Here is a 24,881-nt window from a genome sequence, read left to right on the forward strand (position 1 = left end):
TGCCATAACGAAGTATGACAGTGGCTGAAATAACAAAATGCATTGCTTTTGACCAGTGTGACTGTGTATGCTTGCGATTCCTCTAGGAGCTAAGGCAGGAACATCTCAACTTCACGCTCGCCTGGAAAATCTAGCAACTTCCTGAGACGCTGTTAAAAAAAAAAAAAAAAAAAAAAAAACTTCAATGCCAGCACTGGAGAAGCCGAGGCAGGAAGACCATTGTGAGTTCAAGACCAAGCTGGGCTATAAAGTGAGCTCTAGGCCCACCTGAACTGCATAGTGAGAACTTGTCTCAAAAAGACAGACAGACAGACAGACAGACAGACAGACAGACAGACAGAAAGAAAGGGAGGGAGGGAAGGCTGGGAGAGTTAGTTTAGTGTGGAGGTACTGGGTTCAATTTCAAGTAACAAACACACACACACACACACACACACACACACACACACAGTCTTGCTGTTCTAGAAGCTAGGAGTCCAAGAAGGTATTCAAGGGATGCTTCTTTGGGGGGGCTTTGAGGGGGAATCTTTTCTGTGCTGTCCTCTGGCCACTGGTATCTTCAGGTGCTCCTTGGCTTATAGGCTTCATCCTTCCTGTGTCTTCTCTCTGTGTGTCCAGATTTCCTTTTTTCCAAGGACACAGTCCTCGTGGCTAGGACCCACTCTGATGACCTCATTTTATTTTACTTTACTGCCTCATTTTAGCTTGAGAGCCTCTTTTCAAACCCCTGAGCAGCTTGGTAGGTGGTACAATTCAGATCATCAAGGCTCTGTCCTAACTCTACAATGCTGGGAGTCCAGCCTGCTCAGCCATGTCCAGAGACATGGCAGGAGGAGGTGGGTGCCAGCCAGAGCAGGCCAAAGCCCGGAGCACCATAAGGTGGGCTGCTAGGTTTGTAGGACTTTCCTTGTGAGGACTGAGGGCTTCCCCAAGATCAGAAATTCCAGCCAATCCTCTTCCTGGGACTAGTGCAGCAGGGCTGCAAATCAGGCTTGTGAGTAGAAATTCTGCAGGTGTCTGGCAGTGTAGCTCAGTGGTAGGACTCTGGCTTGGCATGAGTGGGGCCCTGTGTCCCTTCCTCAGCCCTTGAAGGGCGATACAAATCTTGGCTTCATCTCATAGCAATTTGTTACCAAGCTGACTTTCTAAGACTCAGTTTTCTTTGTATAAAATGTGACAATGAACCTGCGCATGAGAGTGCACCCCTGTAACCCCATTCCTTAGGAGGCTGAAGCAGGAGGCTAGTGTAAGCTACGTGGAGAGTTCAAGGCTAGCCTGCGGTACATTATGAGACCCTGTCTCAGTAAATAGACAAATAACCAAGTAGTATAGCAAAACCTTTCCAGTAGAGGCAACTACTGGAAAGGGAAACTCTTCAGACAGCCTGAAGAGGCTATATTGAACAAAGCACAAACAGCAAAGGGCTTGGGGACAGGAATGAGCAGTGAGGATGAACAGAAAGAACATTAGTGCCATGCGGGCAGCAGGGCAAAGTCGCAGCGAAGCACCATCAAGAGGGAGACGCTGACGGTGCACGTGTCAGGGTGAATTTTCAGCTCAGTGAGGAACTGACCCCCAAGCCCAGCCACCTGCAGAGGACGTAGATGTTGGAGTCTCAGTGAACGGCAGAAGGGGCCACGGCAGCACCTTGGACAGCATCCTCGCTGTCCGTGGTGCTGATGGCCAAAAACAAGGATGGCTGGTGGGACTGAAAAACAGTGAGTTCCAAGTGGAAGACCGTAGGATTACCATAGAATCCAGTAATTCCTCTCCTGAGAGTATTCCCACAGGACCTGCAAGCTGAAACGCAGGTACTTACGCACCAACGTTCACAGCAGCACGATTCTCAATAATGAAAGGTGGGAGCAAGCCAAGTGCTCGTCAGTGGGTGAACCAATAAAAGTGCTCCATCCACGCACTGGAATGGCACTCAGCCATGGAAGGGAAGGGCGTTCCCAGACACATTACACGAGCGCAGAATCTCAGGACACGATGCTTTGTGAAAGAGGTCAGATGCAAAAGGACACACCTTCAGAATTCTGCCCTCGGGAGGTGCCTGGAGTCATCAGATCCACCAGGCACGGAAGTAGAAGGGTAGGTGCCAGGGCCTGGGAAGGAGAATGGGGAGCTTCTGTTTCATGAGGACAGAATTTCAGTTTGGGAAGATGAGAAAGCTCTGAAGGTGGAGAGGTGGCCCTCACACAGTAATGCAAATGTCCTAAATGCCACTCAACCATTCATTCATTGATTCATTGGACAGATTTTCCCATGCAGTTCAAGTTGAACTCACTGTGTAGTCCAGGCTGCCCTTGAACTCTTTGCAATCCTCCTGCCTCAGCCTGGGATTTCGGAGCGAACTCTGCATTTAAAAATGCCTTAAACGGTGTATTTTGTGTTTTGTATATTTCACAACGTATACAGTCTTAAAGAAGTCTTCCAAGGCTCCCAGTCACTCTCAGGTGGTCCTTCGACATGACCCCACTGTGGGCCCAGCATACAGTGGGGAGGTCCTGACCTGGACCTCCAGAGGCCCAGGCTGGAGTCTCATACCCCTAACAAGGCAGACTCTATGGCCATCCCCACGCTATAGGGGAGGCCACCAAGGCTCAAAAGGCTCACTTCTGAGACTAGAGCTTCCAGTCTGAGCTCTTCACTAAGAGCTGAGACAGATCTCAGAGTGCAGAGGGGACCTGCCCATTCTGCATGACCTCAGCAGAACACACAGTAGGGACAGTAAGTGAATCCCTAAGATGCACTCTCACACCCCGAGGTGGGAGGTCTCTGAGAGTCCTCCCTGGAGGAGAGAGGTCCGGCCACTAGGAAGGGCTTGGCAATGTGCACAGCACCACACCCAGCACTTGTGCACAGTAGGGCTGATCCAGGGACCTGACCAGGAAATTAGGAGCAGGAGATGGACCACCCCCCAGAACATCCCTGGGCCTGGGTGTGGAGAAGAGGCCTGTTCTGAAGCCAGCAGTGCACTGGGGCACACAGGAGTTGTCACCATGAGAGACAGGCTCCATGTCATTTCAGACACTAGCCCCAGCCATTCTGAGCACCAGAGGTCTGGTGAGGAGCACCCCCCCCCAAAGACAACACCAGCCCACTCCCAAGAGGGGACAGTTTATTGGGGGCACAGTTGGTCAAGGGCAATCAGTGCAGTGCTGCCCGCCCCACAGGGCTGGGCAGGTTAGTCCAGTGTGTGGGCCCTGGGTGCTGTGGGAGGCCAGGAGGAATCACAGGAGTAGCAGCAGGCGAGGGGAGAAGGCTCCCCTGCAGGCCTCCCTCAGTGCAGCTCAGGGGCAGGGGACCTGGCGAGGCCCTCAGGCATCAGTGCCTAAGCTGGGAGGCTCCTGGGGCAGACACCGCCGGTGCCGGAGGATCGACTTTTCCTCCTCCTGTGGGGACAGGCCACGCATGTGTGTCACCAGGCATGCTACCATCCATGAAACCACTGAGCATGAATCAGCCATGCTACCCAACACCAGGGCCACCCAGCACAGGGCTTTTCCTTGTCAGCCAGAACAGCACCTCCCAGCCTGCCCGCCCCAATAAACCCTGCTTCATCTGGGGATCAACAAGTTGCTCCATGTGTCGTTTCAGGAGTGGCTGGGGCTGTCCTTCATGACAGGTTGCCCAGCACGGTGACATGAACACACTGTGCTACCCTTGTGGTATCTTCTATGCCATCTCTGACTTGTGTGGGGGCTACTCAGGATCTCAGGCCCGTGTCATCAAGAACATGCCCTGTGTCACCCAGCACCTGCCACACGGGACCTCACTGCAGACCTCCGGACTGCCCCTGCTCACCACCTCCGAGGCAGTGCTAGGGCTGGCACCCTCGGGAGAACCTCCTTCGTCCCTCGAGCAGTCTGGTCCCGCATCCTCCTCATACTCTGTCAGGCAATCTGATTCTTCTCCTGGAGTGGGGAGCAGGGTACGGGTGAGGGGTGCAAGCTGACAACAGTATCTCCAGTCATGCCTCACCAGCCCTGGCTCGAGACTCCCACGGCCCCTCACCATCGGCACAGCCATCGGAGACATAGCTCGTTGTCGGGGGCTCAATCCGGGACACAATCTCCGCCAAGTCGGTGAAGCCGGAGCTGGGGAAGGCGAGTACCTGTGGGGTGCATTGGGGAGGCCTGGGCCTTGAGGTTCAGAAGGGATCCTGGGGCAGTGCCTTTGGGGATAGCCACGAGTGAAGGGGCTCAGCGTAACCCAGGGCATCTGAAGTCTGCGGGAGCCAGAACCCTAACAGTGGCGGTGGAGATGGCGGGCCGCGAGCTTACATCTGCGCGGCGGCTCTCATTGAGGTCTGTGGACCTCCGGTCTGTGAGCATTTTCTCAATGACGTCGCCCCGGGTCCAGCCTCCAAACACTGCCTTCCCGTACTGGTAGCCCACGTCCTGCAGGAAGCAAGGTAGCTGCAGCTGGGCCTGCCACCTGTACACCCCCTTGCAGAGCCCTTTCTGTGTCCCCTCACGTGGCCCAGGCTTCAGGAGAACAAGTTTCTGAGATTAAACCTGCTGTGGAGCCAGCCGTTCCTAGTGCCTCAGCCCCATGTCTCGTCTGCCCCCTGCTGGACATTACTGACAATCGCTACTTCCCACCCAGCTCCCTGCGGTGACACACACCAAAGGTCACCAGGGGGTGGTGCTCAAACTTATTTCCAGGTCTGCAGATAATGCCATCTCCCAAGCCCCCGGCAGACACCACTAATCTGTCACAGCACACTTGCCCGGTGGTCCTGAAAAGGACATTGGATATTTCTACTCGGTTCTCTGGGCAGTATCTGCTGATCAATTTCAGTTGTCTCGAGCTGTCACTGTTCCAGCCCCCTCCCAGACATTGCTAACTGATCACTGCTCTCACTCCATGCATGCAGGAATGTCATTAGAAATCATTATCAGTGGCTTTGGGCAGCACAGCTGGCACACAACAAGAAACTCAGCTTAAGCACAGAGCACAGGCAGCACATTCCCATGCCATACCCACTGCAGATATCACTAACGGACCACTGACCCATATGCCACATCTACTGCAGACATCACTAGTCAACCACTGATCCATTTCCGGCAGGTTTTGGATGGAACCCTAGAATCCTATCCCTCCTACTGTTCTAGGGTTCAAATAGTAAAACTCTTTGGCTCACATAGATCTGGTCGAACTTCCCAAAGTCCATGGTCTTGAAGCAGTCGATGGGGGGGCGCAGGTACTCGCAATAGGAGCTGGATTTCACAACCTCCAGTTGCCGTACACAGGACACATATGCCAGGCGGGACTGGATCTCGGCCATATCGGGAACCTTCACCTTGTGTGCCCAGGGGTTGAGCCGCTTCCACAGCAGCCACCAGCCAGACAGGCTGTCTCCATAGGTGCTGAGGTCCGTCTCATCCTGGCTCCCCACATCAATGGCGATGACCGTTTTAGCGCCCATGCTGCGTGCGATGTCCGCTGTGGGGCCGGGGGGTCAGCGGCTGCTCCCCACCGGGGCCCAGGGCAAGGTTGTTCAACCCAGTCCCAGACACCATCATGCAAATAGCCACACAAGAAACTCATGCAAATGACACACATTCATGCAAATGATATGGAAACCAATGCAAATGAAGCCCGGGGGGTGGGGTGAGGGCCCAGCATGGAGAGGCTTGTGTCTGTGTGCCTATATTTATAGTCTGTGAGACCCAGACAGTGTACCCTACATGAGCCTGGGGAAACAAAGACAGTGTCCTGTAGTCAGGAGACACCTGAGCCTCCCATCTGACTTTGCACACGTATGCCTTATGTGCTTATTTCTTTCTGGGTGCGTGGGTCATGTTCATGGGCCTGTGGTGCCCCATCATGTCCCTCCTGTCCAGAGCACTGTGTTCGTGAGCCACGGCGTCTCTGCAGACACACCCAGATCTGTGTGCGCCGAGGCTCGCAGGTAGCTGTTTCCATGCCTGAGTGCTGTGTGTGCCACCCACCTCTGGCCTGCACAGCCCGCTCATGTGTGGGGCTGCAGCAGGGCGTGCATCTGCAGGCACCCCTTGGAGCAACAGGGATGGGCAAGCCCTTCCAGGGCCCAAGCGCAGAAGTGCAGCTTTGCGGGCCACAGCCTTGCTGCCAACACTTCCACTCTGCTGCTGCAGCTCAAAAGCAGCCTCACAGAGCCTCAGTGAATCTTTATAAAATCGAGCAGAGGCCAAGCTTTGCCTTAGGTCTGTCCTGGAGCTACTTGCCAGCTCCTGTCCACAGAATGTGAGTGGGTACCCAGGTGACTTATGCCCCTATCTGCACACTCACGCTTCCGGCTGTGAGCCGGGCAGGTTGTGTCCCTGCCTACCTCACGCCGGCACTGATAAAGGCTGGGCACACAGGGTCCCCCTCCTGCCTGCATGCATATGTGTGCATGTGGGACAGGACACACAGGGCCAGTGTGGGTGCACCATGGTGCGGTGTGTGTCTGGTTTCCACAGTGCACACATTCCACTGTGTGTACATCCCTCGTCCACATGAGCAGGGGAGAACACATCTGCAGGCATGTCTGGGGTGCATGCAGGAAAGTGTCCGGCTCCTTGATGTGTACATGTGTGTCTGTGCACAGACCCGTGTCCCCCTTGTACGTGCCGTCCAATTGTCACGGGCACAGATGCACTCTGCACCTGCACCCACCTCACTCTGAGGGATGGCCCCGCATCTGCTGGGCGCACCCGCAGGCATGCATCTGCAGCTCTGCACAGGTAGCTTGTGCGCCCGCCCCCTGCCCACCACGTCCACATGTACCCGCCTGCTCCTGTGTGCGCCTGCGTGTGCGTGGGCCTGCGTGTGCAGGAGCATGCGGGTAACCACTTGCCTGGCAGGTTGTTGATGTAGCCGCCGTCCATGAGCAGGTGCCCGTCCTTTGGGTCACACAGCGGGGGCAGGTAGCCTGAGAGCGTCATGCTGGCACGCACATATCGCCACAGAGAGCCTGGCCGGTGGGACACATGGACACAAACGCACACAGACACACTCAGACACGCTCTGAGGCCCTGCCAGCCCCATGGGCTCGCTGACCTGGCACGTTGTTAACGTAGCACCCGTCCACCAGCAGGTGCCCATCCTTGGGGTCGCAGAGCGGGGGCAGGTAGGGGCAGTAGGAGGCACTGGCCCGGACATAACGCCACACAGAGCCTGTGGGGACGGGGCAGGGGGTAAGGCGCCCACAGAGCCTCCCAGGTCCCCACCCCTGAGAATGGACATACCTGGGGTCTCTAGGGCATTAGTGGGTGACGGTTAGTGGTCGGCGGCTGGGCCACAGTGGACGGTCACTCGTGTTAACAACGTCCCAGATGCTCAGTTGCCCTCCCTGAGTTGCCCTCCCACCCCCACGCTGCCACAGCGGTTCTAGCAGCTCAGGCAAAGTGGCACCCACCATCTTTGTGGACACGCATGGCCGAGGCGGTGATGTCTGTGGTCACGTTGAAGTACGGCAGCCACAGGTCCTATGGGCACAGGGACCATGGCAGGCAAAGGAAGGAGAGGGACACTAGCGGGAGGGCTGGGCAGGGCGGAAGTGGGGTGGGTGTACCTCAATCTGCTTATCCTGGAAGACGCGGTGGATGCTGCGATTAAAGGCCGAGCCCGTGAACATGGAGGTGACAGGGTATGTGAGGTCCAGCACAGGCTCCAGGACAGAAGTCATGCTCTAGGGAAAAGGGGGCAGCAGGGTCAGAATGGAGCCACTTTGGAGCACACAGGATGGTGACGTGGTCACCCGGGACCACAAACGAGATGGTCACGGAGGGGGGCCTTGACTGTCCTAGCTGGGACCTCGGGACCACGGTCGCCAGCAGAAGACACACAAGGGTCCAGGCAGGGTTCACAGATTAAAGCAGGAAGCATCACCCGAGGCAGGAAGCCTTCCCACCCCCAGAATCAGGGCTCCAAGTGTTCCTGGGGTGCGGCCACCCGCCCCCAACCCACACCTTGGCCCATTCCCGGGCCCGTTGCTTGGTACGGCTGGCGCTGCGCTCTTCTGCGTACAAAGCCCCGATGAAGGAGCCTATGGACGTGCCGCCCACCAGGTCCACTGGCACGCCGGCCTCCTCCAGCGCCTTCAGCACTCCGATGTGCGAGCAGCCCCTGCAAGGAGGAGGGGACCCAGCGACCAGCTGAGAATCTTCTAGGCCCTGCCTCCAGGAGCGTCCCGCTCCTCCTACCAACCCATAGCCAGGGGACCAGGCGCATGCCCCATCCTCCATCCTCGGGGTCCTTCCCTGGGAGCCAACGCCACCACTCAGGCACTTGGCCTTGCTCCCAGCGGGCCCACACCTCACCTGGCTCCTCCTCCGCCCAGCACCAGGGCAATAGTGTTTCCCGTGAGCACCCGCGCCAAACGGGAGAAGTCGCTGTGCCGGTCCGCTCGTCTGGAGAAGACTTTCTCATAGAGCTCATGCTGGGATAAGGAGAAAACGGGGACCCTTGAGTATGGAAAGGTGAGCACCAGGCCTAATGGATCCCCTAGACACATCCTGACCTGCCCGGGCTTGAGGTCCCACTCCACCCGAGCCATGCCCCCAGAAGGCGGGGCCGAGAGGGGTCTCCTCCCCACCCCCTCACCAATTTGGCTGGGCTGCGGCGCGAGAAGAGGCGGCGAGGGCAACGCAGGTGCAGGTGCCCGGAGCACCAGCTGCGCATGTTGAGCCACTCCACAGTGCGCGTGGGACCCGGGCCCTCTTCCCGGTGCAGCAGGACGAGCTGCTTGAGGGCACGCACAGCCGTGTTTTCCAGCATCTGCTCCAGCTGCAGAAGGGAGAACAAGGTTCACTAGTCCTCCCCACCACATCTGGCCACAATGGGGTCGATGGAGGCCTGGCCTTATGGCAGGAGTGCATGTGGACATGTGGACAGGGTGCTGCAGCGGGGTGGCCATGCATAGCTCCGGACCTGGCCAAGAGTGGGCTCCTGGTCACCTAGGCCCACGATGAGGATACAGTCGGCCTGGCGCAGGCAGCGCACGGTCCAGGGCGTGAGCGATGCATCGGTTTGGTAGAGCACAATGCGGTGCGTGTCCTCTTGCTGGGCCAGCCACCCTGACAGCCGGAACTCCTGGATGCTAGCATGGAATGGGGGGAGGGCTGACTAGGTCTTGTACTCCCCAGAGACAGAGTCCCTGGCTCGGAGGAGCTTAAGGCCAAGTGCCACCACAACCATCCAATGAAATATCATGCCCCAGGGGAAGAAGGTTCACCCCTTGCCTCCGAACTGCCCTCCAGGTGGGGTGTAAACTCCAATTCAAAGCTTGGCACTCCAACCCAATCTGGAGGAATCTAAGGCTCCAGAGATACTCCCTACCTCCCAGCATCCCCCCCCACTGGCTCCTTGCTGTCTTTTGTGATACCCCACACACCTATCCAGCGCAGAAGCCCCCAGGCGAGCCCGGATGATGTCGCTGTTGAGGAGCAGTGTGGGGCCTACAGTAGGTGAGGAAGGGAGGTTAGGAACTAGACCACAGCCCCAGGGAGGGCGCCCCCCTCCCATTCCTGTCCCCACCCCTGTTCCCACCCACCTCACTCTCAGGGAGGCAGTCCACCCGATGACTGACTCCCCCCCCAACACACACACTGCTGGCCCATCCCAGGGCCCAGGGCTGACTCTCAGCTAGGCCCCTCACTGACCAATAGCTTGTAGAGCGTGCTGCAGCTCCAACGTGAAGGCCATCATGGGCACCTCAGCACACACCGGCAGGACCGCCACCGTGGACAGGTTGCTGGCTGGGTTGGTGAGCTCTGAGTGCGGGGGGACACCCAGCCCAGAGCCTGCCAAGACCACAGAGGGTGAGATTCACTGCACGACCCATGTCTAGAGAGGTATATGTCTTCCTCCTCCTCCTCCCCTCTCTCCCAGCCAGCCACTCCAAGCCCTTACTTGATCCCATTCAAGGCCATTAGGGTCTGAGCCCACAGTTCTGCCACAAGTGCCCTGATTTCCTTAGCAGGATCCCACTACACAGCTTGGTATTCATTGCAGCAGTATAGACACACGGGGGCTCCCAGCCCATCTGGGCGTGGGCTCAAAGTAGGCAGGAAGGAACACACCTCTGACCAGTTTACTGTTCCCAGCTGCCCCACCACCAGCATAGGCCAAGCCCTCAGACCTTGCCTCTTGCCTAGACCTCACTCTGCCCTTGCTGGCTGGATCCTTGCCCCTTGTGCCAGCCATAGTAGCTCGAATGTCCAAGTAAGGCCCCCAGCTCCTGTATAACTCACCTCTAATATTTTTCCTTGTGATACTGAGGTTTGAACCCAGAGTCTCGTGAATGCTAGATGACGGGCAAGCACTCTGCCCTCGGCTAAACCCCAGCCCTTTCTGTGTACTCTGTGAGTAATCAATTCTCTGCCACTGCTGCTCCCACGAGCACAGGGATGGAGAACGTTACAGCCAATGGGGTGGAAGCTCCTCAGGGAACCTGGTCTCCACCATATAGAGCCTCAGGCCTACATCTCAGCGTGCCTCAAGTCCGGCCCACTCCCTACTTTATCCTCGTTCAGAAATCACAAGTAGGGGCATGGATTCACACCTCCCACATGCTGCTACTGTCAGAAGCCACTTCCCAACATGTCCTGAACCCTAACCGTCACCCACTGCCTCCACATGCCACCATACTTTTGAAAACACTTTTCCCAGTATGTGTAGGGTGGTGCAGCAACCTCTAACATTGGAACCAATCTTTTCCTTTAAGGCTCCACCCTCCAGTAGGACTGCCACTTGAGTCCATCAAATAAAACTCCATTTCCCAGCATGCACTGCCTCGGGCTCCACTTCCGGCTCTATCCCCACCCCCAGCTTGATTCAAACAGCGAAGTTTCCCCACATGCCCCCCCATAAGGCTTCCCCTCCCAGCATCCTCTGGGCACCGGACTACATCCCCCAGCATTCCCCGGAGCCGACCCACTCTCACCTGGGAAAGGTCCTTGCAGCTGCTGCAAATTCCCTAGAATTTTCTGGCTCAGGAGGTGAATAAGGCGGGTCACAACCTGGAGACATGAAGTATTGTGGTCAACTATGCGATTCCACCACACCCCTATTTGAGCTCCTGGGGTCCCTACTACCTCGGCCCCGCCCCCACAGGGCAGTTCCTTTCTAGCTCAGGCCCCGCCCTGGCCCGCCCCCCACCTGCCACGCCCACCGAAGCACACACCTGCGGGTAGCGCCGTTTGATGTGGCCCAAAGTGCCCTCGGGGAGTTTAGCCAGCTCTGTGTCTCGCACGGCATGCACTGTAGTGGCTCGCGGCTGCCGCGTCAGTGCCTCCACCTGTGTACATGACGGTGTGCTTGGGGCTGGGAGGCTGACCGTGCGTGCAGAGGAGGGCCCCCAAGGTGGGGTGCAGAGAACCAAGCCTCGCCTGCTACCCGCTAGGGCCCAGGACAGAGGAAGAGGACAGGAATCTGTAACGGGTGGGGATCCCCTAAGAAGAACCTAAATAGACACCAAGGGCCAAGTCAGATCAGACTGTCACTCCAAAGAACTGGGAGCTGATGAAAGAGGACCAGGTAGGGGCGTACTTGCCACACTGTCAGATTACAGATAACCAGAGACTGGGGGGGGGATGGGGGGCTCACTCACCACTCCGATGAGGTCCCCGCGGCCATACTCTCCCACCAGTTCCTTCTTGCCACTTCCCCTCTGGATGACGCTGCGTAGCCGCCCGTTGAGCACAATGTAGGTGCAGTCGGAGCGGTCGCCCTGCCTGGGGGACGAAGTGGGTGGGGTTGGGGGGGTCAAGCAAAGTGGGGGTCCTGTCCTAGGCAAGTCCTGAGCAGCGAGGTGGGAAGGATTCGAGAGTGCACCTGTACAGGGCGCGTCCAGCCTCCACCGCTGTCCAGTCGATGGCGAAGTCCATCTGGCGCACGAAGGATGACATCCTGGCGGCCACTGTATGCGCTGCACTGAGGACCACGCTGGGCTGTGCGCGCATGATCCTGTGGGAGAGGGAGTGGGCGGAACAGGTGCTGGCTGGGGGACCAAAGAAGGAAAGCTCGAAGTGGAGAGGCCAGGTCTGGAGGCTCTTCTCTGGCCCCATCTGGAGAGTTAGGGACCGGGGCTCCTCTGGGGCCTCCCCAGTGCCTCGTCCAACCCAACCCCAGTCCAGCCGTACTCATAGAAGTCGGACTTGGAGATCCGCAGGAAGGTGCAGTCACGTTGGGCACGCAGTGTGAAGATGAGGGGCTCCCCTGTGAGTACCGCCAGCTGCCCCACCAGCTCCCCCGGCTGCGCCACGAACAGGCACACATCCTCCGCCTTGTCAATCATGCGCTGGTACACGTGCAGGCAGCCCCAGAGCACGAAATGCAGGCTCACGTCCTGTGTGGATAGGGGCGGGAGAGACGCAGAGTCAGCTGCAGCACCCCTACCAACCAACCAGGCCCTTGTGCCCCAGGGAGGAGTAAAGGGAAAAGGGTTAAAAAGGCTGGAGATTTTGCACATGAGCAAACTACACACTTCTCTTGGGATCCAACAGTGACTGGGCCAAGGACCCCAACTCGATGGTGCTGAGAGCCTTAAACAAGATGGTGTGGTGTCTGTGTAAAGCATGCCCACATGCTCCTACAGGCTTTGAAGAGTTGCTGGACGATCCACAGAGCCCACACAACGCAAGCGCCATGTTTACACTGTATAATTACACAGAGGACATGTCCTGTATGCTCAGCACAGATACCTATCAAAGGCCCGACTTTGTGGACTAAAGCCATGAAAGTGGAGGCTGAACTGACATACTGGATTGACAAACCCTTAGCCTGGATTAAGTTCTCTTCAGAAGAACCAGCAGGAGGCTGCTAACAGCCAGGACAGCTGGGGGTGTGGCCCTGGGCTCTGTCCCCACTACTGCACGGCTACACATCGGACTCGCTGAGCGCAAAGTCCTCCTTTGCTAAGTGACTGGATGTACACAGGGAGCTGAACGCCCTATCAAAACGGATCAAAGATACTGATACGAGGAGGAAAGCTGCAGCACTCTTAGAAGAGTTTTGTGCTACTGAAGTGGTGATAGACCCTCAGACAGGCCACCAAAAAGCAGAAACAAGCAAATTAAAAATAAGAGCCAGGGAGGATGCAGCTCAGCGGAACAGCACCTGCCTGTCAAGCGTGAAGGCACGAGTTCAATTCCAGGTACAAAAATACAAAAGCCAGCTCTTATGCTCCCCAAAGAGCCAGTCGTTATATTACTGTGCTACCTGCAACCCATGTTTACAGCAGCACAACTCGTAAAGTAAAAGCTGGGGAGTGGCCTATATGCCCACCAAGTGGAAAAAAATGGGGTATTTCTACGTCATAGAGTGCCATCCTGCCATAAAGATAAACCTGAGTCATGTGTAGTCATTTTACATCAAGTGAATGCATCCTATTAGGCGAAATAAGCTTAAATATCGCACAGCTGCTAACCAGGACACGAATTATAAAGTTCAAAAAAAAAGGAACTAGAGCTTTCGTGAGTAGGAAGTGACCATGAGATGAGGGGTGGAAGGGGACAACAAAAGGCATGAAGATGCGTTCACGCATGCACCAGCTCCTTACAAGGAAGATAAACTGCTGCAAACACGGACTAATAAACAATTTTAAAAGTCCACCGGGCACGGTGCTGCATGCCTGCAACCCCAGACAAGCCTGGGCTACAAAGCGAGCTCAAGGCCAGCCTGAACCTCAGAGGGAGACCCTGTCTCAAAGAGTCAAAAAAATAAAAATTAAATAAAGAGAAATCAGAAGAATGGGAGAAAATATTCTCAACTCTTTCATCTGAAAGAATTTCTACCACCCAATAATGAAAAGACACAAAGTCCAGCCACAAAGTGGGCTAAAGATCTACAACATTTCTCCAAATGCGTTCAAGCAGCTAGTGCATACCTGAAAATACACTCAAAAAATTATGAACAGTCGGGGAAATGTGAACCAAAACCAGAAGGAGCAGTCACCTCACACCCAAGAGGATGGTGGCGGATGTGGAAAAGTTGGGGGACTTGCACACTGCACCAGGGATGGAAGATGTTGCGGGTGCTCTGGGGAAAGTTAAAAGCAGTCTCCCCCAAAGTTCAAGGACAGTTGTGTATGAGCCAGAAATGCAACTCTGAAGCCCCCAGCTGAACACAATGAGGGTGTGTCCAGACAGAAGCTTTTATGCACATGCTCATGGCAGCATTGTTCACTATAGCCAGAGGGAAAACAAACATCCAGCTAGAGATAAATGGGGGAACATAACACGGTCCATCCACGTGATGGATTATTCAGCCATGAAAGAACAAAGCCAGCACACGCTATGACACAGATGAGCCCTGGGAATACACTGCAGAATCTAACACAAAAAAACACATGTTATATGAGCCTGCCTACATACGAGGCCTAGGTCAGGCACATCCAGAGATGGGAAGTCAGGCAGTAGCTTCCAGGAGCTGCAGGAGCCAGGGAGCAGGAAGCTGGTAGCTAAAGGGATGGGATTTCTTTAGCTAAAAACATTCAAGCTGGGCATGGTGGTACAGGCCTGTGATCCTAGCACTCGAGAGGCTGAGACAGGAGGATTGCTGTCACTTTGAGGCCAGCCTGAACTATGTAGTGAATTCAAGGCCAAGTGGGACCCTGTCTGAAAGATTAATTAAATTAAAATGTTCTACAATTGTAGTAAGAGTCGGACAACTCTTTGAATATAAAAACAGCACTTTGAGTGGGTGAAGTGTATGGGATATGAACTGCATTTCATTAATAAGGTGATTTCATTAATAACTGCATTTCACTCCCCCCCCCCAAACACTCCACTTCGCCCCTTGGCACTTACTCTACTCAAGGCCAGGACTTCTTTTTGTTTCCTAGAGATCAACAGGTCTCTTCTCACCACAGGACATTTTAAACATTCTATTTGGGGCTGGGGAGATGGCTCAGTAGAACAAGTGTTCTCCCTGGCAAGGGCCTGAGTTCACTCCCTGGTTCCACCAAAAAACAAAACAAAAAAAACCATTCTCTCATTCAGTCTCTCTCTCTCTCTCTCTCTCTCTCTCTCTCTCTCTCTCTCTCTCTCTCTCTCTCTCTCTCTCTCTCTGACACCCTTCCTCCTCCTCCTCCTCCTCCTCCTCCTCCTCCTCCTCCTCTTCCTCCTCTCTAACTAGAGGCCAGGCACAAAGGGCACCATGGGGTAAGCCAGGCTCTGTAGTCCCAAGAACACCTCCCCAGTGCACTCAGCCCTCAGGACTCTAGCAGGACTTGGGGAGCCCTCGGGAGTCACACCCACCTGCACAGCAAGCACCCCAGAGTGCGACCTCACTGAATGGTTTTCTTGCCTCTTACCCACAAATCATGCAGGGCCTGGATATGGCAGATGCTCAATGGCCCGAGGACTGTCCTTTCCCTGTTCAGCCTGACCAGCTTCCCTGCTCTATCCACTGTAAATCAGGAACTGAAACTGTCCCAAGGTGGAAACCTCCTGCCCTTTCTACCACCCCAACCTGTGTGATACCTGCCAAAGCTCCACCCAGTGGAGCCCTTTGGGGGCCCCCTGAGTGGGACCCAGACCTAGGCATATTGAGACAGCAGGGGCCTTCTGAGACAGGATTTCTGGGCTGTGTTTGGGGTTCCCATGTGGGCATTACTGTAAGGCCACCTGTCATCACACTGGGGTGCATGTCCTAACTCAGGACTTTTCAGAGCCTTGAAGGCCAGAGTGGTGTGCATGGACAGCTTCCCAGCAGGGACAGGACAGCACTGTCCAGCCCCGTCTGACCTCTAACTGGTCTGCAGCAGAGGTAGGGAGAACCCCTTACCAAAATGCGTGGGCACAGAACCGTCTCTGCTTTTCCTGGATCTGGGGGTACGTGCATAGATACAGTGACGCATCTTGGGGACAGGACCCCAGTCCAGACACAGAGTTCATTCATGTCCCACACACACGTGACACGTACAGGCTGAGGGGCACTTTCTGCACTGGCTTCGTTTCGTGCTCCTGCAGTCTAGCTCAGAGCCATCCTGTCAGGTCGGACTGGGAAATTTCCACCGTGCCAACCTGTGGGGCTCAAGAAGGCTCGTACTTCAGAGCTCTTTGGAGTTTATATTTTCAGATGAGGGCCACTCAGCCCATACAGATATCCTATAAAACACACGTGGAGGCATTTTGGAGTTAAGGATGGCGTCTTGGCATTGACACTATCGAGACTTTTTCTTTTTTTGTGGCTCTGGGGTAGAAGCCTAGGACTCGTGTGGGCTACGTATGTGCTGTACCCTGGCTGCACCGCTAACCTAGATAATTAGGAAAGGATAATTCTTTGCATGGTCTTGTTTTGTTTTGTTTCTCTAGATTTTTGAAACAGAATCTCTCTATGTAGTCCAGCCTGGGCTCAGACTCACAGCAATCCTCCAGCCTCAGTCTCCCGAGTGCTGGGATGGCAGGCGCGCACCATCCCGCCCAGCTGCCCCGCTTACTCTGGCCTGCCTGGCCTCTGACACACTTAGTGCCAGAAACACATTCCCAAACTGTGACAACCAAAGATGTCTTGACACTGGCAAACGAGGCACAGAGTCACCTGGTGTCAAGTTTCGGAGAGAACCAGAGATCACTAGGCCCTAAGCAAGCCCACAGAACTCCAACAGGCCCTCAGGGAGGGCTCGGGTGACCACACCTCCTCAGCCTGACCTTTGAGCACCGAGACAGAGCACAAGCCTTACCCCACTTCCTCATGTGGTGAGGGTCACCCCAGCAAGTGACACAACCCACAGCCGGCCAGTCAGTGTGTGGACTTCCCGGCCCTGGCACCCACCCGGATGTACTGCCGGGTCCCAGCTTAGCATGTGGCTGGGTCGTCCCGAGCCTGGGTGCTGCACCTGCTGGCTGGGTCGTCCTGGGCCTGGGTGCTGCACCTACCTCTAAGCTTCCCCTCCCAGGCCTGTCACTTCTGCAAACCTTCCACACACCCATTGCATAGAGGAGGAAGCTGAGACCTTTCCTCATCGTTGGCCTAGTGTCACCCAGGGAACCGAGACAGTCTGGGTGTCAACTCTCTGCCACTCACTCTGGGGCCCTGCTCCACACCACAGCAGGCCTCAGTTCTCCCTGTCAAGAGCGGGCCCTGCCAGGAGGCTCTGAGGCTGGCTTGTGGTAGTAAGTCCTACTGCCACTTGTACCTGTTTACTAGTCCAGTACGAGCCGGCATGGGGGCCAGACGTAATAACGGGATACAATGCTGGAGATAAAGGCTGCAGGCAGAGCTGAGACAGGTAGAAAAGACCTAGGAACCAGGGGAGTGACTCATGCCTGCAATCCCAACCATACAGGAGGCCAAGGGAGGAGGATTTCAGGTATGTGCCCAGCCTGGGTGAAAGCCTGTCTTTATGTTAAAAAGATTTAAGAACAAAACCTAGAGGTAGTGATGCACACCTGTAGTCCTAGCACTATGGCAGGCTGAGGGAGGATCACAAGTCCAAGTCCAGCCTGGGCAACTCAGTGCCTCAGCAAGACCCTGACTCAAAATCAAAAAAATAAAAAAAGGGGTGGGGGCTGAGGACTGTAGTTCAGTGCAAAGGTCCTGGGTGTAGCCCCAGTACCATAAAGAAAATTAAAATGGCTGGGTAGAGTATCCCTGGGTTCAGTGAGCTCATGGGTAGAGTATCCCTGGGTTCAATCCTAGTACCAAAACACAAAAATACATTTAGGAGTTCCATGTTTAGAAGTGAATATTTGCGGGCTGGTGAGATAGCTCATGGGACTAAGAGCTTGGCTAGGCAAGTACAGGGACCGGGGTTCAATCCCCAGCACCACATGCCCTGCTGGCCCCACCCCTGGGCACACTGAGTCAGCCACCTAGTCGTGGTGGCACACACCTATAATCCCAGTGCTGGGGAGGCTGAACACAGGAGGATAACTACGAGTCCGAGCTGTGTAGTGAGACTCTGTACCAAATATATAAAATAAATGATTAAATAAAATGACATTAGAAAAATAAGAGAAAATTTGTGTCTCAGAGGTCATGGGCTGGAGGTAAAGGATAATGGCCCTGAAATCATAGGATCAGAGGTCTACCCTGTATGTGGAGAGAAGGGATTGGGTACCATATCAAAGGTCAGGAGACAGAGGTCAGAGGGGGCAATCTTAGGTCCCGTGGTCAGAAGTCAAGGGTCAGCCTCACCTGGTCCCCCTGGCGGGCGATGATGGTGCCGGCCTTGGCATGGTGCAGCAGGACGCGGCTGTTGAGGAGCGAGGGGTCCTGTGGAGGTGCGGTGGGGGTGGTTGAGCCAGTGCAGCCTCCCCTCCCCTCCTGGCCCCAGCCCGCTGCCCTCCCTCTCAGCCACCCACCTCGATGCGCATCAGCTTGGCCAGCTCCCGCTTGGCCGCCTCAAAGATGCTGCTGGTCTGGCGGCCTTGGTAGGGCCCAAAGGGGCAGCAGCCACCTGTGGCCAACTCATCCTCACAGTAACTGTACTCACAAGCCCCCGCTGGCTGCTCCCGGGGCTCCTGGGTAGGGGTCTGCAGGGGGCAGGACCAGTCATCTGTAGCACGTGCTCCTAGCCACGCCTTTCAGCCCAGACCCAGGAGGGGACTTCCATGGGGTGGTGGACAGGGGTACTCACCCGAGCAGGGGCTGCCTGGGGTCCTCCAGAAGCCTCCTCTTGCAGGGACATGGAGATCCGGCCTCGTTCATAGGCCATATCAAAGTCTGAGCAGGGTCCGCCCTGTAAGCCTGAGGGTGGACAGGGACGATAAAAATGACAGGACGACTGCGACCGCAGCTGCATGCAAAGCCTGACCAGGCACCGAGGGCCACGGCCAGAGGAGACATGAGCGATCGACGGACCGCAGGGTCAGAGCAGCACAAGTGCCACCGGCCTCTCCGTGATGCACAGGAGAAAAACGGACGTGGGCAGACAGCCGCACTGCAGCCAGGCAGCTCCAAGTCCTCTCCCCACCCACCCCGCAACCCGCATGCTCCAAACCTGCGATGTCCACGGGCATGGAGACACAGCGGCTCAGCAGAGGGGCGGGGGCCTCCGGAGAGGTGGGCTTTATGGGGTCCCCTGGGGGAGACAGAGGCTCAGGCTCCTCCCAGCACAGCCCACAGACCCAGGGACAGACTGGGGACCGGAGCTTGTGAACTAGGACAAACACTGCCAAGGGATTCTTCCAGCTGAAGGCCAGTCCTGGGGCCAAGAGGCAGATCAGCGTGGCTTTCGGGTGCCCCCAGCCTCGGATCCCAGGGAGCCATGCATGGTCAGCGCCATTACCTGCAGGTACAGGCAGCGGGGCCCCCGTGGGGTCAGGTGGCCGGCCGGGGGCCTCCCTCGGCTCCTCGGTGGCTGAGGTGCTGACCACCCGCTTGGAGCCTCGCACGGGGCTGGTCCGGGATGGGAGCCCAGGGCTGGGAAACAGGCGAAGGGGCTGGATCTCCTGTAGGCAGTGGGGAAGTAGAGAGCTGCTTGGAGCCTGTCAGGAGAACCCATCCTGCCAGACGCCCCCTTGGGCTTTCCCCCAACTCACGTGGCTGAAGAGCTCGTTGGTCAGACCCAAGTAGTTGTGAAGGGCCAGGAAAGTGACTCTCTGCAGCCTCACCATGATAATCTACAGGGGAGGGGCAGGGCCAGAATGGGTGGGGTCAGATGGTGGGAGGGGTCAGGGCAGGGGGCGCAGTTGGCAGTGGGTGGGGCCAGGGTGCCCAGGGGAAACCCACTATCTGAACAATGGGGTGGTGCCAGCAGGCCTGGGGAGGTCTGGCTGTCCACCAGAGATAACCACAGAATAATAACCACAGATCCAGTGCCTGGTGCGAGTGTGGGTTGGGAAGAGGGTGGGGAGGTCAAGGCCCTCTGACCTGCACCACTCGCACCAAGCTCTCTGGGTACTTGGTGAAGACAGCGGAAAAGGCCTCCACGGGAAGCCGCAGCACTGTGGAGTCCCGGGCTGCCCGGGCTGACACAGTCCTCTGAGGATGCTGGTGGCCCTGGGAAGGAAGGGGGAAAAGAGAAACAAGCTCAAGGACTTCCTCGCCCCTTCCTCAGCCCATTCTTGTGCCTTTAGGGCTGATCAGAGAGGAGTCCCCATTGTCCTCTTGTCCCAGCCCCCGCCCCACCTTCCTGCAAGTGCACAGGGCACTCACCGTGATGACATCTAGGATACTCAGCAAGCTATTGACGCTGTCCCCAGGGACCACTTCCTTCACAACACACTCCTTCCCATCCTGAGACACAAGGGGCCGTGGACCAGTGTTGGCCTCCCCTTGGTGACCAGCACCCTGCCCTGACTGTGGCAGGTCCCCAACCTTAGCACCAGAATGTTCTCTGGGCCTCTCGCTGGGCCTGCCACTCCTCCTAGCCAGCACCACTGCCCACCCAGAGACCACCTCGGAGAGTCCCCCACTCCCCCAACTCCAGACTACGCAGCCCCAAACTACCACTCCCTGCTGACCTGCAGCAGCGTCTGACCCAGGACCTCCCCAGTGCCCAACTCTCCCCAGTGGCCGCAGACGGCCCACTCACAGGTCCTGGTAGGCAGAGCTCCAGCAGCCCATCCTGCACCACGTAGATGCTGGCGTCGGGCTGGCCTGGCCGGAAGACATAGTCTCCCTGGCTGAGCCGCTGGAAGACCATGTGCCGACACAGCTCCAGGAAGAGTGGCTTCTCAAAGTGGCCGAGCACCCTGGGGATGGACATGGGGCAGTGACACAGGAGCTCAGGGCAGCCCCAAGCTCCGCAGGGCACCCCTATACCTCCCCGGGCCCAAGCACTGACCGGACATTCTTGAGCATATAGAGCACCTCGGAGGGCAAGTGTGAGTTGGCCAGGTCGCCCTCTGTCAGGTCGGCCTCCAGCACTGAGGGCGGGGGCTCCTTCCGCTGTAGTGTGGGGGCTTCCTTCTGGATGCGCAAAATCCTGGTGGGAGGAGGAGGGTGAGGGACAAAAGGAGAGGGCTCAGGCAGACAAGACCCCCACGTGGCTCCCTCCTCCATTCCTAAAGCACATTTTGGCCACTAGCCAATTTCAGCCCTCTACTTGTTTTTTCCAAATACGAGTTTTGTGGGCACGCGACTGCATCCGCTCATTCACAGCGCATTCACTGTGGCTTTGGTAACACACAGCAAAGTCCAGCAGTGAGACAGAGGCAGCACGGAGCCCACAAAGCCGAAAACGGTCACTGTCTGGCTCTTTACAAGAAAAAATAAGGCCCTTGACACTGTCCTCAGATCACTCCTCCATCAGCAATAGGTGCCCAAGATGGACCCCCTAGTTTTTGTTTGGTTGGTTTTGTTTTGCCTCTAGTTTTAACAGCAGACCCTGTTATAGCTTCTAAGATAATATGGGCAGGACCTCAAAAGAGCACCATCCCCAGAACTCTGGAGGCTGAGGCAGGAGCATCGGGGTATGTTGGAGGCCAGCCTGCGCTACATAGTGAGTTCAAGATCAGCATGGACTACATAGTGAGCCCCTGTCTCAACAAAAAAACACAGTCCTGAGGCACGCTTTCTAGTAGTCACAAAGAGACAGCTTCCCTAAGGTGGCCATGCTCTGAGGTTTCTTCTGTTACGAGAAGATCCTAAATACTGCATCTTTTTTGTAAAGATACTTGAGGTGCAAACATATCAAAAGAAAACAAAACGAAGAAGTGGGCAGAACACATCCTTGAGGTAGACTTTCTTCCGAGTCTCAGGGAGCCTGGAGGCAGCCCCTCTGCTGGCCACAAGCATTCCTGAGATGCCCCCTTACATGCAGAGAATCCGGACCCAGCGCTCTGCTAATCACCTGCGAGTCTTTCCCCCTAAGTCATAGCAACTGCTGAAAAACGCCCTCCGCTAGCACACGGTCCCCAAGATCATCTCTAGCATGAACATATCCTTGAACTCAGCAACAGAGAAATCCAGATATGAATCTGCTCAGGGAGCCCTTGGGCCAGGCCTCCCCCAGGGTCACAGAGCTAGCCATGAGAGAGCCATCGGGAAGACCTCAGGGTAGCTTAAGGGTGAGCCGTTCCCTTGTGATACAGAGCAACCCAACGCACAGACTCTCCACTGGTCACGGAAACGGAGAGGCCGCACCGCTACTTAAATCAACACAAAGGCCCAGGACGCGCTGGCTGGCCACAGAAAGTCCTAGAAAACACCCCACGATGAGACCCAGCCCCCAACTGACACAGAGCCCTGGAGCAGCCCACTTAGAGACCTTCAGTTAGCTCTCTGCCGTCCATGGGGACCCCCAAGGTGTCGTCCCTGTTTTTAGTTTCTGAAGTGCCATGTGCTGTCTAAACACTGCTGAGGCCTTTGTACCTCTTGCAAGAGTGCAGCTACAGCTGGCTCTTTCGCAGCCACAGAAACGCCTGAGATGACCACCCTCCCCCTGAAGTTCCTTAGAAGAAGCCCACTAGTGCGAAGTGACTGCCAGTGCAGACCCCTGAATATATAGTAAATAATCTTCAGAATAGCCCTGTGGTGGAACAGCACCGAGCTAGTCCGATAGTCCTCAATGGCCAGAGACCCCAGAAATGATATATGTCTGGTATAGGAGAGCACTAGGATGTCCAGGTGACAGCCCAGCGTGGTCCCTCTGCTGTGGGATGAAGAATCCTGAGGCAGTTCATGGGGTGCAGGGAACCCTGAGATACACGCTTCGGTGAGGGTTGGACTCTTTGGGCCCCTGAAATGTTCCCCAGAGCCAGGCACATTCAGTACAGCCTTACTTCTTGGCAATGTTCAGCATCTTAAGTTTCTTCTTCATGCGTGGCCGCGAAGTGGTGGAGGCAGAGGCGTCCACCAGGGAGGAAGTGGACTGAGACACCTGGGAGAATGAAGGGAAGGATGGTCACTCAGGGACAGAGGAGAGCCAGATCCTGGGCCCTGCTGCAAAGGGGGGCCGGGTCCACTAAAGAGCGTAAACAGGGAAGGGGCGGGGCCTGCGGTGTCCACAGGGGGTCGTGGACTCACCTTCCGCATAATCTTCCGGCCATAGAAAAGCACTTTGTCCCTCTTCCGGAACCGATACCGGGGGCCATCCGGGGCTGGGGTTTCTGGGGGAGAGATGGGAACCCGGGTGCTCTGAACTCTACGCCGACTCCACAGACCCCCACCTCCAGAGCTAAGGGGACCCTGGCATCCCAGCGCCTGCCCCCGGTCTCCCCCGCGGGCCCCCGGGGTCCTCACTCGGCACTCGCAGCCTCCGCACCAGCAGGAGAATGAGCACGGCGGTCACCACAACCGCCACTCCGGCCCCGATCATTACGCCGAGCACCTGCGGGACGAACGGCACTGGCTGCGAACCGCACATCCGTCCCGCCGAGCCCTCCTCGGGGGCCACTTCCGTCCCCCAAGAGGATGCATTTACCCCCTGACTCGGTGTCCCCATCTGCAGAATGGGACAGCTCCACTCTCCCGGGGGGGAGAGGCTCTTCCCTGCGACTGGGTGGCCTGCGCTGCACGCCGGGAAATGTAGTTCAACCGGAACAGAGAAAGCCCCGTTCTCGCGAGATTACGGCAGTGCGCGCTGGGCACCGGGAGTTGTAGTCCTTCGCACAATCCCACCCCTTACCATCCCAGTTTGCAGTGGGGCCTCCATCGGTTGTTTCAAGCTGGGCAGCAGATCTAGTGGCCCGCAGTCCTAGGGAATCAAGGTGCAGAAGGAACCCATGCAGATCGTCAGTCTGGGCCAGACCCCTCCCGGCCACAGGCCCCACCCCTCAATCGAGCCCCACACTTGGCTGCAAGCCCCGCCCCTGGGTACCTTCAGCGTGGGCGGCTTCGCCATTTGCGCTGGGTGGGATGGGCACAGCTGTACATAGAGGCGCTAAGATAGAAGACAGGCGTTAAGCAACCTGACCTTCCGGCCTGGGCCAGGGGATGAGACGCGTCCCTGATGCTTGTCTGGCACCCTTCACCTACATACTGTCATCCGGACGTCCCGTCCATCGGCCGAAGGGTGCTAGTCCTGGCACCCCAGCCAGCAGCCATCGTGCCGGTCCCCACAGGCATGGCCCTCTCCAGCAGGCGGTTCCCTCCCCTGCCTCTGCTTTCTGCAGGACCAATCGATTTCCTAACCCCTGACGATTAGATGCCCTATCCGGGGAAAGGGGGCGGTCAGCCACGGAGTTAGTGCCACACTTGGACGCGTGGCTCCTGAGCCAGCCCGGAGGACCCTGGAACTGGAGGCACCCAGGGAAGGGACCCTGGAGCGATACTAATGGATCCAGGGAAGCTGTGGGTGGGGTGGGCCCGCAAGGTATAGGTTTCAGCTGGGGATTGATTATCCTGGAGAGGTAAAGTCATGGTATCTTTGACGGTGCAGAAATCCCCGGGGCTTCCGGGAGAGATGCTGGCGCCAAGGATGGGAGGTGTAACCGGGGGCGATGAAATTACTGAGAGATGCTGGATGCCGGGTTGCTCAAGGGGAAACCCGAGCTGGGTGGGAAAGGGAAGGCTAGGGTAGATATTGAGGAAAGCTAGAAGATCTCTGGGACGTCGAAGCCTTCTCTGGCACCACTAGAACAGTAAAGGGGCCCTAAGACGCCATTCGTAAAGTTCTTAAGTGCAGACTCCCCTTTCACCCCAGGGCGCACCCGGCTGCCGGTGCAGAAACGTCAGCCAGGAAACTTAGGGGGATGGGAGCATCAAAACGCCGGGAGGTACTAGAAATCAAGAGGCCAGATCTTGGGAAAGCATACGTTCTCTACCGAAAGTTGGAAAGACGCCCCTGGTGGATCAATTCAAACCCAGACTCACCTAGGAGCCGCAGCCAGAGTCCACTCCGCCAACACCGCTAGTTTTCCGCCCGGCTACCAGGCGCTGCCCCTTTAAATTATTCACCGCACGGCGCGCCCCAGCCCCACCCCCTGCCATGCTTGGAAGGTCAGGCCGAGACGGCCCTGCGGAGTGTGGCTGTGCCTTAAAGGGACCAAGGACGCACCGGCGCATGAGGG

At 56.6% G+C, this 24,881-nt stretch overlaps 1 protein-coding gene across 4 annotated transcripts; it reads right to left on the bottom strand.

The window, feature by feature from the left end:
* Positions 1 to 3,107: 3,107 nt before the first annotated feature.
* On the bottom strand, positions 3,108 to 24,787 carry Pnpla6 (patatin like phospholipase domain containing 6). Of its 4 annotated transcripts, XM_023705079.1 has the most exons (35): positions 24,685 to 24,787; positions 23,690 to 23,752; positions 23,498 to 23,566; positions 23,113 to 23,200; positions 22,897 to 22,979; positions 22,653 to 22,750; positions 20,714 to 20,854; positions 20,462 to 20,621; positions 20,083 to 20,163; positions 19,798 to 19,926; positions 19,467 to 19,547; positions 19,214 to 19,376; positions 18,926 to 19,006; positions 18,563 to 18,672; positions 18,288 to 18,458; positions 18,121 to 18,198; positions 12,120 to 12,325; positions 11,812 to 11,943; positions 11,588 to 11,711; positions 11,162 to 11,275; positions 10,922 to 10,997; positions 9,639 to 9,779; positions 9,371 to 9,434; positions 8,908 to 9,076; positions 8,581 to 8,763; positions 8,298 to 8,416; positions 7,947 to 8,103; positions 7,550 to 7,666; positions 7,394 to 7,463; positions 6,833 to 6,949; positions 5,153 to 5,454; positions 4,290 to 4,406; positions 4,021 to 4,120; positions 3,811 to 3,920; positions 3,108 to 3,398 (listed from the first exon to the last, which is right to left on the bottom strand). In XM_023705079.1, the coding sequence occupies exons 2-35, from the start codon at positions 23,711 to 23,713 to the stop codon at positions 3,324 to 3,326; spliced, it is 4,050 nt and encodes a 1,349-aa protein (XP_023560847.1). In that variant the 5' UTR covers positions 23,714 to 23,752; positions 24,685 to 24,787; the 3' UTR covers positions 3,108 to 3,323. The 4 variants fall into 4 exon arrangements, with proteins under 4 accessions (XP_023560847.1, XP_004645004.2, XP_023560844.1 ...); XM_004644947.2 differs by lacking the exon at positions 24,685 to 24,787 and having other exon boundaries at positions 23,690 to 24,506; XM_023705076.1 differs by lacking the exons at positions 23,498 to 23,566; positions 23,690 to 23,752; positions 24,685 to 24,787 and having other exon boundaries at positions 23,113 to 23,385.
* Between the last annotated feature and the right edge of the window lie 94 nt (positions 24,788 to 24,881).

The sequence above is a fragment of the Octodon degus genome, unplaced genomic scaffold (genome assembly GCF_000260255.1).
Source record: "Octodon degus isolate 3935 unplaced genomic scaffold, OctDeg1.0 scaffold00214, whole genome shotgun sequence".
NCBI classification, from domain to species: Eukaryota; Metazoa; Chordata; class Mammalia; order Rodentia; family Octodontidae; genus Octodon; species Octodon degus.